General features: G+C 37.6%; 2 protein-coding genes across 2 annotated transcripts in view; both read right to left on the bottom strand.

Annotated features, from left to right (window-relative positions):
• Window positions 1-1,264: 1,264 nt before the first annotated feature.
• LOC121383905 (protein FAM71B-like) lies at window positions 1,265-2,116 on the bottom strand. The gene has a single exon (XM_041514003.1). It carries the CDS (start codon window positions 2,114-2,116, stop codon window positions 1,265-1,267), a length of 852 nt encoding a protein of 283 aa, XP_041369937.1.
• A 3,981-nt stretch (window positions 2,117-6,097) lies between these two features.
• Window positions 6,098-18,639, bottom strand: part of LOC121383975 (polycystic kidney disease protein 1-like 2) — a 13,191-nt gene continuing 649 nt past the window's right edge. Inside the window, exons 2-4 of the mRNA XM_041514097.1 lie at window positions 17,252-17,538; window positions 16,731-16,869; window positions 6,098-9,522 (exon numbers count right to left, since the gene is read on the bottom strand). Of these exons, the coding sequence (XP_041370031.1) occupies window positions 8,297-9,522; window positions 16,731-16,869; window positions 17,252-17,538 (1,652 nt within the window). The 3' untranslated portion in view covers window positions 6,098-8,296. The remainder of the gene's footprint in view (window positions 9,523-16,730; window positions 16,870-17,251; window positions 17,539-18,639) is intronic.

Genomic DNA, 18,639 nt, shown 5'->3' with positions numbered 1-18,639 from the left:
CAGATGTTGCAGTACCAGAGGTGATCATTACACCCACTGCAGTCACTCCAGATGATGCAGTGCCAGAGGCGATCACTACAGCCGGTACAGTCACTGCAGTCACTCCAGAGGTGCACTACAGCCGGTGTCCAGATGTTGCAGTGTGATCACTACAGCCACTCCAGATGTTGCAGTCACTATAGCCAGATGATGTTGCAGTACCAGAGGTGATCATTACACCCACTGCAGTCACTCCAGATGTTGCAGTGCAGTGCCAGAGGCTCCAGATGTTGCAGTGCCAGAGGTGATCACTACAGCCGGTGCAGTCACTCCAGATGTTGCACTACCATAGGTGATCAGCCGGTGCAGTCACTCCAGATGTTGCAGTACCATAGGTGATCACTACAGCTGGTGCAGTCACTCCAGATGCTGCAGTACCAGAGGTGATCATTACACCCACTGCAGTCACTCCAGGTGATGCAGTGCCAGAGGTGATCACTACAGCCAGTACAGTCACTCCAGATGATGCAGTACCAGAGGTGATCACTACAGCCGGTACAGTCACTCCAGATGTTGCAGTGCCAGAGGTGATCACTACAGCCGGTACAGTCACCCAAGATGTTGCAGTGCCAGAGGTGATCACTACAGCCACTGCCAGAGAGGTGATCACTACAGCCGGTGCAGTCACTCCAGATGTTGCAGTGCCAGAGGTGATCATTACACCCACTGCACACTAGATGTTGCAGCCATAGGTGATCACTACAGCCGGTACAGTCACTCCAGATGTTGCAGTGCCAGAGGTGATCACTACAGCCGATGCAGTCACTCCAGATGCTACAGTGCCTAGAGGTGATCACTCCAGCCGGTGCACTATAGCTCAGTCTCCAGCTGCAGTACCAGATGTTGATGCAGTGCCAGAGGTGATCACTACAGTCACTCCAGATGTTGCAGTACCAGAGGTGATCACTATAGCTGCAGTACAGTCACTCCAGATGATGCTGCAGTACCAGAGGTGATCACTACAGTACTCCAGATGCTGGTGCAGTCACTCCAGATGTTGCAGTAGCAGAGGTGATCACTACAGCCGGTGCAGTCACTCCAGATGTTGCAGTACCAGAGGTGATCACTATAGCCAGTGCCATACAGTCAGTCACTCCAGATGTTGCAGTACCATAGGTGATCACTATAGCCGATACAGTCACTCCAGATGTTGCAGTACCATAGGTGATCACTATAGCCAATACAGCCACTCCAGATGTTGCAGTACCAGAGATGATCACTACAGTCACTCCAGATGTTGCAGTACAGAGGTGATCACTCCAGATGTTGCAGTACCATATGTGATCACTACAGCCGGTGGTACAGTCACTCCAGATGTTGCAGTACCCAGAGGTGAGGTCACTACAGCCGATGCAGTCACTCCAGATGCTGCAGTACCAGAGGTGATCACTATAGCCGGTGCAGTCACTCCAGATGTTGCAGTACCAGAGGTGATCACTACAGTCACTCCAGATGTTGCAGTACCAGAGGTGATCACTATAGCCGGTACAGTCACTCCAGATGTTGCAGTACCAGAGGTGATCACTATAACTGGTGCAGTCACTCCAGATGTTGCAGTACCAGAGGTGATCACTTCAGTCACTCCAGATGTTGCAGTACCATAGGTGATCACTATAGCCGATACAGTCACTCCAGATGTTGCAGTACCAGAGGTGATCACTACAGTCACTCCAGATGTTGCAGTACCAGAGGTGATCACTATAGCTGGTACAGTCACTCCAGATGTTGCAGTACCAGAGGTGATCACTACAGTCACTCCAGATTTTGCAGTACCAGAGGTGATCACTACAGTCACTCCAGATGTTGCAGTACCAGAGGTGATCACTACAGTCACTCCAGATGTTGCAGTACCAGAGGTGATCACTATAGCTGGTACAGTCACTCCAGATGTTGCAGTACCAGAGGTGATCACTACAGTCACTCCATATTTTGCAGTACCAGAGGTGATCACTATAGCTGGTGCAGTCACTCCAGATGTTGCAGTACCAGAGGTGATCACTACAGTCACTCCAGATGTTGCAGTACCAGAGGTGATCACTACAGTCACTCCAGATGTTGCAGTGCCAGAGGTGATCATTAATTATTCAAATGGTGGGTGGTGCATGTTAAAGTCATCTGTGTATTATATTAATAATGGTGGAAGTTTTTTTGTGTTCTCTTTTATGTTTTATGAATACAAAACAACTAAAACATTTCCATACTTTCAGAAAAGAAAATGCACCATTACATCGTTTATAAACTATTTAGTCAATTGAGTGTATAAAGAGCACAATAATTCGGTAAAGTCACAATTAATAATTTCCCATTTCTATTTTTGACAGTTTTTTAACAGCAAAGACAATTTTGTTTAACCTAATATAGCCTACAGTGTATAAGCTTGTATATGTAGATAAATAACAAATCTATCATTTTATTCAACCTAAAAAATGAGTACATGTCTGTAGATGGTCTAGAGTGCTCGCTATACATTTTGTATTCATCACTGGTTCTTAAAATGTGGGTATCTAATTGATATCATTCTTAGCAGACTTTTTAATAACTGAAGTTGCACATTCAGTATATTTCCTTGTTTAGAATTCTAAACACAACATGAAAACTATAAGACACAATCGGAATTAATCAGTATATTTTATTGTTACTTTGTCTGTAATAAAACACTTTGGAACAATTAACAAACAGGTTTTAGAAATCTTCAATAATTTTACGTTTTTTTTCCAGCTTTTTTTGTACATCAAGCATCGTTATCAAACGGAATTTCCTAAGAATGTACTGAACCATGTGAACCTCAGTTTTTACCATGGCTATGTGAATCCTGGTAGTATGAAATGAATCCATGAGAAGAGTAATGAAATACTGCAACAACAGAAACTGAAATGTCAATATAAAGAGAAAGAAAAACAATGGACCAAAAAAAGCATTGCCTTCATAAAGACCATAGTAATCGGACTTGCCCATCATAAAAAGGAACATGGTTATAACTGTCCTTGGAATATTTCTGTATCCTTCAAGCATAGTGCCAGAAACAAGAACAGCAAATATAGCAAATGCCATGGTAAATCCAAACAGAGAAAACGAATATGCGATCAGATTTCCTCTTGCGGAATGAAGTGTTTGTGCAAGCACAGACAATCGGACATTGAAACGAAGCAGTTTGAAGAACTTAAGAATTATTAACAGGATTAAAGTTGACATAACATATCTCAGTAAGGAATCATAAAATACAGCTGTGTGAAAATGAGTAAACCTTTCGAAATCAGTCTGACACAAGAAGCCAATTAACAAACAGAGCAATAGTGGAGTATGCTAAACACAAAGTGGTTAGCTCAGTGAAATTTCATGGCTTATTGACGTAGTCTAGGCATCTCATTTTAAGAAATTGTTTTAATTTAGCATAAGTAAAAATAAACCGATATATAACAAAGAGAATGTCGACAATAGCAACGAATGTCTCAAATTCATTCTGGTAGTGATAGAAGTTAGCCGTGTATATCAGATGGTAGGGAAACATGAAACCAGTGTTGGAGTATTCAAACATCAGCACCACCACTAAAATAAACAGCAGGACATTTGGGTTGAAGAGAGTGAATTCCACAAACACCACCCGTGTCTGTTCATCAATCCACTTTCTACAAGATCTCGTGCCATATATGGATTTGTTGGAAACTGAATAATATATCCCCCACCAGGATAGGTGTCGAGTGTTCACATAATTTGAAACTGAATAATATATCCCCCACCAGGATAGGTGTCGAGTCTTCACATAATTTGAAACTGAATAATATATCCCCCTCCAGGATAGGTGTCGAGTCTTCACATAATTGGAAAGTGAATAATATATCCTCCACCAGGATAGGTGTCGAGTCTTCACATAATTGGAAAGTGAATAATATATCCCCCACCAGGATAGGTGTCGAGTCTTCACATAATTGGAAGGGTGTCTAATTTAGATCCAGACTGATATGTCAACATTGTTATCTCTTCTTTAGTCGTTTCATTTTCCCAATTTGTTGTGTAAGAATGACATTCTTCTGCACCATGACTATAGGGTGGAAAACACTCTTCTAATGAATTTAGTATTGACTTCAAATCCAAAAAGGAGATACAACGTCCTAAAACAAAGCAAGGAAGCAACATTATCATCAGAAAGCATTTAATTAAACACATGCATGAACAAACACACAATATAAAGTTTAAATGGCTATTTTCCCAAAGCCATTGTTATATGTAATGACATTGTTAACATGTATAGCATGTCGATGACAAATTTTCATGTCCTCTTAATATGTCTTTATGAATGTTGTTAACAGTATATCTCTATTTATACACGGTTGTCTTAATGAAGCATAGAAAGCATTACGATGTTCACTGTTTAAGTCTTTGTTGTGTGTGTGAAGATGTCTACACACAGTTGTTCAGTGTTTATTACAAGGTAACAGACACCAAGGCTCAAAACAGGAAGTAAACTATGTCCTGCTGTTATTTTTAAAACGTTACAGATCAAGACGAAATATGGCTGACACAGTTAACAACCAGGTTTTAGAAATCTTCAACAATTTTACGTTTTTTCGTGCCTTTTTTGTGAATCAAGCATCGTTATCAAACGAAGTTTCCTGAGAACGTACTGAACCACGTGAACCTCAGGTTTTACTGAGGCAATCTGAATCCTGATAGTATGAAATGAATCCATGAGAAGAGTAATGAAATACTGCAACAACAGAAACTGAAATGTCAATATAAAGAGAAAGAAAAACAATGGACCAAAAAAGCATTGCCTTCATAAAGACCATAGTAATCGGACTTGCCCATCATAAAAAGGAACATGGTTATAACTGTCCTTGGAATATTTCTGTATCCTTCAAGCATAGTGCCAGAAACAAGAACAGCAAATATAGCAAATGCCATGGTAAATCCAAACAGAGAAAACGAATATGCGATCAGATTTCCTCTTGCGGAATGAAGTGTTTGTGCAAGCACAGACAATCGGACATTGAAACGAAGCAGTTTGAAGAACTTAAGAATTATTAACAGGATTAAAGTTGACATAACATATCTCAGTAAGGAATCATAAAATACAGCTGTGTGAAAATGAGTAAACCTTTCGAAATCAGTCTGACACAAGAAGCCAATTAACAAACAGAGCAATAGTGGAGTATGCTAAACACAAAGTGGTTAGCTCAGTGAAATTTCATGGCTTATTGACGTAGTCTAGGCATCTCATTTTAAGAAATTGTTTTAATTTAGCATAAGTAAAAATAAACCGATATATAACAAAGAGAATGTCGACAATAGCAACGAATGTCTCAAATTCATTCTGGTAGTGATAGAAGTTAGCCGTGTATATCAGATGGTAGGGAAACATGAAACCAGTGTTGGAGTATTCAAACATCAGCACCACCACTAAAATAAACAGCAGGACATTTGGGTTGAAGAGAGTGAATTCCACAAACACCACCCGTGTCTGTTCATCAATCCACTTTCTACAAGATCTCGTGCCATATATGGATTTGTTGGAAACTGAATAATATATCCCCCACCAGGATAGGTGTCGAGTGTTCACATAATTTGAAACTGAATAATATATCCCCCACCAGGATAGGTGTCGAGTCTTCACATAATTTGAAACTGAATAATATATCCCCCTCCAGGATAGGTGTCGAGTCTTCACATAATTGGAAAGTGAATAATATATCCTCCACCAGGATAGGTGTCGAGTCTTCACATAATTGGAAAGTGAATAATATATCCCCCACCAGGATAGGTGTCGAGTCTTCACATAATTGGAAGGGTGTCTAATTTAGATCCAGACTGATATGTCAACATTGTTATCTCTTCTTTAGTCGTTTCATTTTCCCAATTTGTTGTGTAAGAATGACATTCTTCTGCACCATGACTATAGGGTGGAAAACACTCTTCTAATGAATTTAGTATTGACTTCAAATCCAAAAAGGAGATACAACGTCCTAAAACAAAGCAAGGAAGCAACATTATCATCAGAAAGCATTTAATTAAACACATGCATGAACAAACACACAATATAAAGTTTAAATGGCTATTTCCCAAAGCCATTGTTATATGTAATGACATTGTTAACATGTATAGCATGTCGATGACAAATTTTCATGTCCTCTTAATATGTCTTTATGAATGTTGTTAACAGTATATCTCTATTTATACACGGTTGTCTTAATGAAGCATAGAAAGCATTACGATGTTCACTGTTTAAGTCTTTGTTGTGTGTGTGAAGATGTCTACACACAGTTGTTCAGTGTTTATTACAAGGTAACAGACACCAAGGCTCAAAACAGGAAGTAAACTATGTCCTGCTGTTATTTTTAAAACGTTACAGATCAAGACGAAATATGGCTGACACAGTTAACAACCAGGTTTTAGAAATCTTCAACAATTTTACGTTTTTTCGTGCCTTTTTTGTGAATCAAGCATCGTTATCAAACGAAGTTTCCTGAGAACGTACTGAACCACGTGAACCTCAGGTTTTACTGAGGCAATCTGAATCCTGATAGTATGAAATGAATCCATGAGAAGAGTAATGAAATACTGCAACAACAGAAACTGAAATGTCAATATAAAGAGAAAGAAAAACAATGGACCAAAAAAAGCATTGCCTTCATAAAGACCATAGTAATCGGACTTGCCCATCATAAAAAGGAACATGGTTATAACTGTCCTTGGAATATTTCTGTATCCTTCAAGCATAGTGCCAGAAACAAGAACAGCAAATATAGCAAATGCCATGGTAAATCCAAACAGAGAAAACGAATATGCGATCAGATTTCCTCTTGCGGAATGAAGTGTTTGTGCAAGCACAGACAATCGGACATTGAAACGAAGCAGTTTGAAGAACTTAAGAATTATTAACAGGATTAAAGTTGACATAACATATCTCAGTAAGGAATCATAAAATACAGCTGTGTGAAAATGAGTAAACCTTTCGAAATCAGTCTGACACAAGAAGCCAATTAACAAACAGAGCAATAGTGGAGTATGCTAAACACAAAGTGGTTAGCTCAGTGAAATTTCATGGCTTATTGACGTAGTCTAGGCATCTCATTTTAAGAAATTGTTTTAATTTAGCATAAGTAAAAATAAACCGATATATAACAAAGAGAATGTCGACAATAGCAACGAATGTCTCAAATTCATTCTGGTAGTGATAGAAGTTAGCCGTGTATATCAGATGGTAGGGAAACATGAAACCAGTGTTGGAGTATTCAAACATCAGCACCACCACTAAAATAAACAGCAGGACATTTGGGTTGAAGAGAGTGAATTCCACAAACACCACCCGTGTCTGTTCATCAATCCACTTTCTACAAGATCTCGTGCCATATATGGATTTGTTGGAAACTGAATAATATATCCCCCACCAGGATAGGTGTCGAGTGTTCACATAATTTGAAACTGAATAATATATCCCCCACCAGGATAGGTGTCGAGTCTTCACATAATTTGAAACTGAATAATATATCCCCCTCCAGGATAGGTGTCGAGTCTTCACATAATTGGAAAGTGAATAATATATCCCCCACCAGGATAGGTGTCGAGTCTTCACATAATTGGAAAGTGAATAATATATCCCCCACCAGGATAGGTGTCGAGTCTTCACATAATTGGAAGGGTGTCTAATTTAGATCCAGACTGATATGTCAACATTGTTATCTCTTCTTTAGTCGTTTCATTTTCCCAATTTGTTGTGTAAGAATGACATTCTTCTGCACCATGACTATAGGGTGGAAAACACTCTTCTAATGAATTTAGTATTGACTTCAAATCCAAAAAGGAGATACAACGTCCTAAAACAAAGCAAGGAAGCAACATTATCATCAGAAAGCATTTAATTAAACACATGCATGAACAAACACACAATATAAAGTTTAAATGGCTATTTTCCCAAAGCCATTGTTATATGTAATGACATTGTTAACATGTATAGCATGTCGATGACAAATTTTCATGTCCTCTTAATATGTCTTTATGAATGTTGTTAACAGTATATCTCTATTTATACACGGTTGTCTTAATGAAGCATAGAAAGCATTACGATGTTCACTGTTTAAGTCTTTGTTGTGTGTGTGAAGATGTCTACACACAGTTGTTCAGTGTTTATTACAAGGTAACAGACACCAAGGCTCAAAACAGGAAGTAAACTATGTCCTGCTGTTATTTTTAAAACGTTACAGATCAAGACGAAATATGGCTGACACAGTTAACAACCAGGTTTTAGAAATCTTCAACAATTTTACGTTTTTTCGTGCCTTTTTTGTGAATCAAGCATCGTTATCAAACGAAGTTTCCTGAGAACGTACTGAACCACGTGAACCTCAGGTTTTACTGAGGCAATCTGAATCCTGATAGTATGAAATGAATCCATGAGAAGAGTAATGAAATACTGCAACAACAGAAACTGAAATGTCAATATAAAGAGAAAGAAAAACAATGGACCAAAAAAAGCATTGCCTTCATAAAGACCATAGTAATCGGGCTTGCCCATTATAAAAAGGAACATAGTTATAACTGTCCTTGGAAAATTTCTGTACCCTTCAAGCGTAGTGCCAAACACGAGAACAGCAAATATAGCAAATGCCATGGCAAATCCAAACAGAACAAACGAATATGCGATCAGACTTCCTCTTGCGGAATGAAGTGTTTGTGCAAGCATGGACAATCTTACATTGAAACGAAGCAGTTTGAAGAACTTGAGAATTACTAATAAGATTAAAGTTGCCATAACGTATCTCAGTAAGGAATCATAAAATGCAGCAGTGTGAAAATTAGCAAACTTCTCAAAAGAGTCTGAAAAAGTTTCCATCAGATTATTACACACAAGAAGCCGATTAACAAACAGAGCAATAATGGAGTATGTTAAACACAAAATGGTTAGTTCCACAAAAGTCCATGGCTCGTTGAAGTAGTCAAGGCATCTCATTTTAAGGAATTTTTTTACTTCAGCATAAGTAAAAATAAACAGATATATAACAAAGAGGATCTCAACAACGGCAACAAAGGTCTCAAATTCATTCTGGTAGTGATAGAAGTTAGCCGTGTAAATCAGATGGTAGGGAAAGACGAAACCAGTGTTGGAGTATTCAAACATCAGCACCACTACAGTGAACAGCTGGACATTTGGGTTGAAGAGAGTGAATTCCACAAACACCACCCGCGTCTGTTGATCAATCCACTTTGTGTGTTTAACTTTTTCTATAAGATCTCGTGCCTTGAAGGGATTTCTGGGTAACTGAAGAATATACCCCCCACCAGGATAGGTGTCGAGTCTTCCCATGATTGGAAGGGTGTCTAAGCTAGATCCAGACTGATATGTCCACTTTGTTATCTCTTTGTCAGTTGTTTCAGTTTCCCAGTTTTCAGTGTAAGAACGAGATTCTTCAGCACCATAACTATAGGGTGGAAAACACTCTTCTGCTGAATTTAATCTCGACTTCCAATCCAAAAAGGAGATACAAGGTTCTAAAACAAAGCAAGAAAACAACATTATCATTAGAAAACATTTAATTAAACACATGCATGAACAAACACACAATATAAAGTTTAAATGGCTATTTTCTCAAAGCCATTGTTATATGTAATGACACTGTTAACATGTGTAACATTTGACATTGTTAACATGTATAGCATTTGACATTGTTAATATGTATAACGTGTGTAATATATTTGTCATCGTTAGCATGTCTATGACAAAATTTTCATGTCCTCTTAATATGTCTTTATGAATGTCGTTAACAGTATATCTCTATTTATACACGGTTGTCTTAATGAAGCATAGAAAGCATTACAATGTTCACAGTTTAAGTCTTTGTTGTGTGTGTGATGATGTCTACACACAGTTGGTCAGTGTATATTACAAGGTAACAGACACCAAGGCTCAAAACAGGAAGTAAACTACATGTATGTCCTACTGTTCTTTTTTTTAAAGTTGCAAGCGAAAAAAATATGTCCTGCTAAAAATGTTTTTAAAAAATGCCTGCTAGAAATAAGACAGCATGAGGTGAGGTGAGGGTCTGGCATAATGTGTGAAAAACTAAGGACCTATTGGGAGCTTTATGGACCTAAACTATGTGACCCGCTCTGGTGAAATCAGTCGCATGTCGCTGATTTTTCGTAAAGAGGCAATTAGTGAAAAAATACACTACCTGGTGAAAATAGTACCTGCATGTTTAAGTTATCATTTCAAATTACACTTGTTTAACATAACAACTTCTAAATACTTTTTATTACAATTTTTAGTCGGTGTTATTATTCAGAAAGTCAAAACAATGGTCCGAATTAGGCCATTCTTTGTTCATCGTCCCCGCTTGAATCACGGTAGCTGTTTGGTGAATAGCTTCATATTTGGTATCAAATTACACAAAAATAATTCCTCTACAACATCCTTTCAGTGATGTATTGGTATGACTTAGCTGTAAGCCAATAGGAATAAAAAATTGACCATACGCAAATCAGTTTGTTAATAGGCAGACATCTTAACCAGTTGATTGGTCACTGACAAGGTCATTGCGGCTTTCTGGGTAATTGAAGCATTCAAGCTTACAGTGTTTCGTCGAAGGAAACTACAAAGGAAGAAAAAAAAGATGGATGTTTCTACGGTTTTTGTTTGAAGAGCAATATTTAAATGTGAATTTATCTAACATTCCAATTAGTTATTTTACTTTTTGATGATTTTAAAGCAAGTAAAAAAAAAAAGACGTACTGCTTACAAGAGCTTTCAGTGAGCTGAACAATCTAAATTTAAGTGGAACCAATTTGGTTAATCAGTGGATAAATGTAATTTGGTTAATCAGTGGATAAATGTAATTTGGTTAATCAGTGGATAAATGTAATTTGGTTAATCAGTGGATAAATGTAATTTGGTTAATCAGTGGATAAATGTAATTTCCGATTATTCCTGGGATGTGGACTATCACGATTACGAGGATGGAATTTGATACCAAAATTTGTTCCTGAGTGACCTTGGATGTAACTTTTGGAAAATGATGTTATTTATTTCAAGTAAAAAAAAAAAAAAGACACACACACTAAAATAAAAAGGACAAAAAAACCCAACAACCCTCACCCCACCCCACCCCCCCCCCCCCCCCCCCCCCCTCTCAAAAAAAAAAAAAAAAAATAGAGGACAAAAAACACAAACCTTCAATGGATTATCTCTGGAATCAGAATGTTAAAAATATCTAAAATTTATAATAATAATGGTTTCACTCTGTATATTGTGTTTGCTTATTATCTTAGAAATTTACTATATTGGATTTTCCTGCTTTATGTATAATTTAGAGATTATATAGCTCATAATTTTGCAAAATGATTTCAACTATTTTTGTTTTACTATGTAGTAAATTATTTAATATTATTGTATTTAACAATATAAAATCTTTTTATTCATATACTTTATGAATTAAGCTTAATGTGTGCACAATTTGAGAGCTGCACCTTTAGTTTAAGTATATTGTTGCTATGCTGTTTTCATACAAGTGACCAAAATCGAGCACCTTATCTTTGGCGACCATTATCTCAAATTATTACCCATATGGGCTAAAATATACGGGGTAATATTTTTTTGATCTCTGCACAGTGTGCAGATTGCTTCTACAGCCACTGATTGGCTGGCTTAAAAATCACGACGTTTGGTTGGTTGCTTGCTATGGCCGGAACTTCACTTTCATTCATATAATGTTTCCATTCATGAGTCAGATTACACATACGTTATACAATCTACACACACTTACAAAAAAAAAATGGACTCATTTGTTTCGTAAACACTAAATGGTATATTTTCATAAGCAGCGGCTTTAGTAACATATAAAAATTATTATTTTCAAATGCAAATACAGTTGTATTATTTTGTACTGTAAACATTTGGCTGTAAAAAGAACGTCGTTAATGCTATGACGTCACTTACATTACGTCATGTAATGCGCGTAAGATTATATGACGTAATGGCTGATGGCCTTGTTGTAGACAGCAGAGGAATTTTTACATTAAAAATCAGTTAAAATTGACAATGGGTAATAAAGAGAATAACCAACTCGCTACGAGGAGTTACGAATTATCTGTCCCTCGTGAATGAATGTTGTAACACCCTCGCCAAAGGCTCGGGTTTGCAACATTCATTCACTCGGGACAGATAATTCATAATTCCTCGTAGCTCGTTAGTTATTCTCTAAATAATTATCTTATATATCACCAAACATGTTTTGCTCAAACTCTGTCAAAAATCAATATATTTTAATAATGTTTACACCACATTGAAGCTAAGACTCTGCAGGTTAAGAATATGCATATAAGTCTAATTAAGTTTTTCGGCAGAGCCTTGACAATGGCCACCAATGAAAAGTATATCAATAAGATAGTATTAGTGTACATGTGGTGGCCTCCAATGAAATGTGTATCAATAAGACACTATTAGTGTACATGTGGTGGCCTCCATTGAAAAGTGTATCAATAAGACAGTATTAGTGTACATGTGGTGGCCTCCAATGAAAAGTGTATCAATAAGACACTATTAGTGTACATGTGGTGGCCTCCATTGAAAAGTCTATCAATAAGACACTATTCGTGTACATGTGGTGGCCTCCATTGAAAAGTGTATCAATAAGACAGTATTAGTGTACATGTGGTGGCCTCCATTGAAAAGTGTATCAATAAGACAGTATTAGTGTACATGTGGTAGCCTCCAATGAAACGTTTATCAATAAAACAGTATTAGTGTACATGTGGTTGCCTCCAATGAAAAGGGTATCAATAAGATAGTATTAGTGTACATGTGGTGGCCTCCAATGAAAAGTGTATCAATAAGATAGTATTAGTGTACATGTGGTGGCCTCCAATGAAAAGTGTATCAATAAGATAGTATTAGTGTACATGTGGTTGCCTCCAACGAAAACTGTATCAATAAGATAGTATTAGTGTACATGTGGTGGCCTCCTTTGAAAAGTGTATCAATAAGATAGTATTAGTGTACATGTGGTGGCCTCCAATGAAAAGTGTATCAATAAGATAGTATTAGTGTACATGTGGTGGTCTCCAATGAAAAGTGTATCAATAAGATAGTATTAGTGTACATGTGGTGGCCTCCATTGAAAAGTGTATCAATAAGATAGTATTAGTGTACATGTGGTTGCCTCCAATGAAAAGTGTATCAATAAGATAGTATTAGTGTACATGTGGTGGCCTCCATTGAAAAGTTTATCAATAAGATAGTATTAGTGTACATGTGGTGGCCTCCAATGAAAAGTGTATCAATAAGATAGTATTAGCCAAGACTAATATCATAACGACAGTGAATTGACACCTTTTGCTAAATGTAGGTCACCTTGTTGTTAGCATGATTTTATGTCATTATGAACATGGCACCAGAGAGATATTAGATAAGTAAACTATAATGAATAATATAACAGCTCAACCATATAAGTCATAATACAAAAATAATATTGTGCAAAAGGTTTCAAACCTAAATAATAACATAAATATACTGACGGAAAAAACAAACGCAAGGATTTATTTGGTAGAAAATATTTTAAATGCTTTATTGATGATTATGTCATTGTTTGGATTTTTAAGTTGTCTTCATTACTGAATAAATTTTGACAAGTTTTGTTGTGTTATCACAGACGGCGTTTGCATATGTGGGTACTCTACGTCATTTCCTGATCCAAATCAATAGTGTGTGCCCCCCCCCCCCCCCCCCCCCCCGGGCTGCAGTCGCTGCTCTAACTCTCCTTATCAATGACCCAATCAAGTTGTTTATGGTCCATGTTATTCCATAAGACTCCAGCGGGACAAGTGAAACAGAGTTGGTGCATGTGCACGCAGCTATTGCAATCGACGTTAACGTCGCCTAGGTGTTATTTGTGGACCAACGTAGGGACATCGTGGCCTCAAGTTGAACTCCTGCAACCGATTCCTAACCGTTCATAGACACACTGGGCGACCTTGACTGCCTACAATTTGACTCGCCATCTCCGTAGCTGTATGAAACGTATGCCTCTATCGTGGCAACATAATGTGCTGACGTCGGTTCTGGGATGGTGAGATAATCTTCCTGTGGCTCTGAGACACCAAACTAAATGGGTTACTGTTGACTCATCTACCCCAAATTGCTGGGTGACGCGACTTTGCGATTGCCCTGCATAATTAGAGTAATAGCACTACACCTATCAACTTGTAACATTCGCAGGATTTTGCTTTTCAATCGTGTTGAAATGAAATGTTGTGTACTCAATGTGTACTGCTCAAAACTTCGATTTGGTATTGTGTTCAAGTCCATAGCACGTGGCAGTGGCCCGGATGCACGCTTTTATGACAAAGCAATAAAGAGCATGCAGTGTCATACGTGCTCATGGTTGACATCATATTAACCAAAGATTCTTTAGACAGTACAATGAGGTATCTATGTGTCAAATGTTACTACATTTGGTATACAGATAAAAAAAAGTTATGCTACTGAGTAAAAGTTAAAGATTGTTTTGTTTAAGGACAACACTAGAGCACATAGATTTATTAATAATCGGCTATTGGATATCAAACATTTGATAATCGTGACAGTCTTAGAAAGGAAAACCACCATAGTTCTCCATTACTAGCATGAGATATGTTATATGCACCATCCGACAGACAGGATAGCACATACCACAGCCTTTGATATAGCAGTCATAGTGCCCTGGCTGAATGAGAAACGGCCCAATTAGCCCACTGACAGAGATCATTACTAGACTGACTGCACTAGCTGGGCTATGTCCCACTCCTGAAACATTGTCAACTTTGGCTGTATGTCTTATGCTAACCTCGAATTTTATTTATTTATTACTATTATTATTTCTTTTTCTATTATTATTATTTAAATTTGTTTTGCCCCAATTTTAAGCCATTCAAAAAAACTGCTCAGAATGATGACAAAATACACAACAGTATAGATAGATGACTTCATAGTTCTGAACTGCGACATTCCTAGAGGTAGCTTAATTATGCTGAAAGTATGTTGCCGATCAGTTACGACGACTTGCGGGATGTCACTTGATAGACAGGTGGGCTAGTAGAAATTCTGGTGGACTAGTAAATTTTTGTTGGTTCGGATCTGTTGGGCTAGTGAAATATTTTCGATTTCTGCATCCCAGTTACAATAATAATTATTTTCAAAATAATTATTTTAACAGGGATGCAGAAATGGAAAATATTATTTTCTTTTAATATCGGTCTGACACGGGATAATGCCCTGTATTTGAACAATTGGCATCACCATTCCTGGCGACATAAATAGTAGGCCCTAAATGTATAACCCACTATTACCGCGTGTCACACTGTCGTACGCTCATTTAAATTAAATTATTTTGATAGTTGGTTTCGATACTAACCATGAGTTTGCTCAATTATTTTCCCCCAGGGGAGGGCAAAAGCGAAAATGGGACAATGACGATGGATCACACTTGACAAAAGACCAAACGTACGACACGACAAAAAACTGAAAGTTACAACATGATTTAGGTATTTGTTTTATTTTACTGTTAAACCTGTAAATGTGTAATGTTACAAAAATTATATAAAAATCCAGTTATAATTGATCAGGAATTTGGGCTAGTGGTTTTCACAAACCCACTAGCCATGTGGCTAGTGACTTTTCATGAGAAAACCTACTTCTGTTTTACACATTAAGTTATTTCTACAGAAAAGCAGCAACATATCTTATATGCACTTTCCTATGTACAGTACAGTACATACCAGTCCTAAGCAAACCATAATTTATTAATTATGTCATGGTGTAGTATGTTTAAATCTTATTAATTTAACAAATTGTATTGATTTTGGTCTGAAATCAGTGTGTCGTGGTGAAACTGAGTTTCTTTTGTGGCATTTGTTTATGTTTTAACATTTTAAGGTGCACATAAATAGTAAATACTAAAGATGACAATCAACATGTATACCCCCCCCCCCCCCCCCCCCCCCCCCCCCCCCCCCCCCCCCCCCCCCCCCCCCATTTATGAAATGTTTTAGAGTTCAGACTCAAAACTCTAACAGAGTCTAAGACTTTAACACCATATACATTTTATGAATGTGATGCCATTGGAAATTTGAATCTACCTGTCAAACTCACACTATCAATCTTCTTTCTCATCTATCACTCTCTGCCTACCATTCTTATTATTTGAAAATAAAAACAATTTCCAATTTCTCCCACGATTTCAGTCTCTTTCGACCCATTCTGCCTGTTTCCTGCAACTGTCTTCTGAGCTGTTCACACCATCACCTATGTCTTAACTTCATCCACAGATACAGTCTCTGTCTACCTCGCTGCACCCACCTGGCATCCTATTCCTCTGCCATCTGACCCACAGCACTAACTAATGACCGTCGGTAGAAGGGAAGCATAGATGGTGCCTCTCAAGAATGCTAGAGGCAACTACTAAACATCCTCCAGTGGCCAGACTAAGCCCACAGCTAAAAGCTGTGACACTGATAGCCGTAAGAGACAAGCACCTGTCGTGGATGGAGAAACAAGGACTTGGATGTGGAAGTGGACAGCAAAAGAAGTCGAAAGAGAGGGAGGAGTTGCCAGATCGGGAAGAAATTAGATGGAATTCAAAGGAGTTAAAAGAAAAGGGACAGTGGGATAAAAAAAGAAAAGAAAAGAAGAAACGTTTTTTAAGCAGAGTCCTTGGGATCCTGATTACCTTTGCGTATCCTTATTTGTCTCAATCTTGATCTTCCCACAAGAAATGATACTGTATTTGACAATGGAGATGACCCAAGATTGACATTTCCCAAAAACGTATCATTCAAATATCCCCACATAGTGTGTGAATCAGTTACCTGTAAAAAAAAAAAAGAAGAGAGAAAATATAGTTATGTACACCTAGAACGAACACGCTTACAAACTACGGCATACAACAAATGTAAAGTCCCGTTTTATCATGCTATATAAAAAAATAATTAATAAATTTTAATGTATAGAATGAACAACAAATTAACTTTTAAAATGAACTGGAAAGGAACTTTTGAGCGACATTCTATTAGTTCAGTGATAGATCCAGAGGGAGTCTATACCCAGCACCAACACATGGCGCTACCTTGTTGCATGGCGACTACACTATAAACTGCACTAAAGGACACATTCTCCAAACATTAACAAACAAATTAATACATATTTAAAAACATAATAAACAACCAAGTTAATATGTAAAGCAATGTTTACTTCATAAAAATATGCAGTTCGGTTGTTTTCAAATGTACGGATGTAGGTATTCTCAATGCTTTTGGTAACACTGTAGGACTCTTTCACATCACTATGGCCCAAAACTACCAGGAACACTATGGCAACAAATGTGAAATACAGCAGGATTTCCACCAGGATCTCCCAAGAGCGCTGGTCCATGATGATTCGAGTACGAATGTTTTTAAGGAAGCGATGTGACATAGGTGCTATATAGTGTGCAGATGATTCCATATAATCATCCTGCATGTGGAGCTCCTCCTGTTCATCTGCAAGTGGACAAGTAGTGAAATGAGAACATAAATCCAACTGTCTTCATACTAGCTCCTATTTACTGATACATGTGTTTGGGAGAGGTACTGGGTAATTGGTATGTTTTAGCTCCTATTTACTGATACATGTGTTTGGGAGAGGTACTGGGTAATTGGTATGTTTTAGCTCCTATTTACTGATACATGGGTTTGGGAGGGTACTGTGTAATTGGTATGTTTTAGCTCCTATTTACTGATACATGGTTTGGGAGAGGTACTGTGTAATTGGTATGTTTTAGCTTCTATTTACCGATACATGGGTTTGGGAGAGGTACTGGATAACTGGTATGTTTTAGCTTCTATTTACCGATACATGGGTTTGGGAGAGGTACTGGATAACTGGTATGTTTTAGCTCCTATTTACCGATACATGGGTTTGGGAGAGGTACTGGATAACTGGTATGTTTTAGCTCCTATTTACCGATACATGGGTTTGGGAGAGGTACTGGGTAAATGGTATGTTTTAGCTCCTATTTACCGATACATGGGTTTGGGAGAGGTACTGGGTAATTGGTATGTTTTAGCTCCTATTTACCGATACATGGGTTTGGGAGAGGTACTGGGTAAATGGTATGTTTTAGCTCCTATTTACCGATACATGGGTTTGGGAGAGGTACTGGGTAAATGGTATGTTTTAGCTCCTATTTACTGATACATGGGTTTGGGAGAGGTACTGGGTAAATGGTATGTTTTAGCTCCTATTTACTGATACATGGGTTTGGGAGAGGTACTGGGTAATTGGCATGTTCTAGCTCCTATTTACTGATACATGGGTTTGGGAGAGGTACTGGTATGTTTTAGAGGTGATGACTTTAAATGGTCAAAATCTAAAACTGAAATAAAATTTGAGATTTGTGCACATTTGTTATTACTTTTTGTTAATGCCTGAAATTGGTATCTTGGAAATTGTATATCCAAATGTTATACAAATGTAGAAAGCTGAAAATTTGTCTGACCATAAAGCTATGGGTTTGAACATCAGGTACAATGAGTGCTCAAGGGGGAGAGTGTTTGCTGATAGATGACAAATGTTCCTGATGTTACCAGTGTCATAAAATA

Source organism: Gigantopelta aegis, chromosome 10, assembly GCF_016097555.1.
Source record: "Gigantopelta aegis isolate Gae_Host chromosome 10, Gae_host_genome, whole genome shotgun sequence".
NCBI classification, from domain to species: Eukaryota; Metazoa; Mollusca; class Gastropoda; order Neomphalida; family Peltospiridae; genus Gigantopelta; species Gigantopelta aegis.
Note: the sequence above shows the minus strand (reverse complement) of the source record. Positions and strands in the feature narration are given on the sequence as shown.

Excerpts from the sequence above, each read along its gene's own strand:
- LOC121383905 (XM_041514003.1), bottom strand. The coding sequence starts at position 2,116 with ATGATCACCTCTGGCACTGCAACATCTGGAGTGACTGTAGTGATCACC.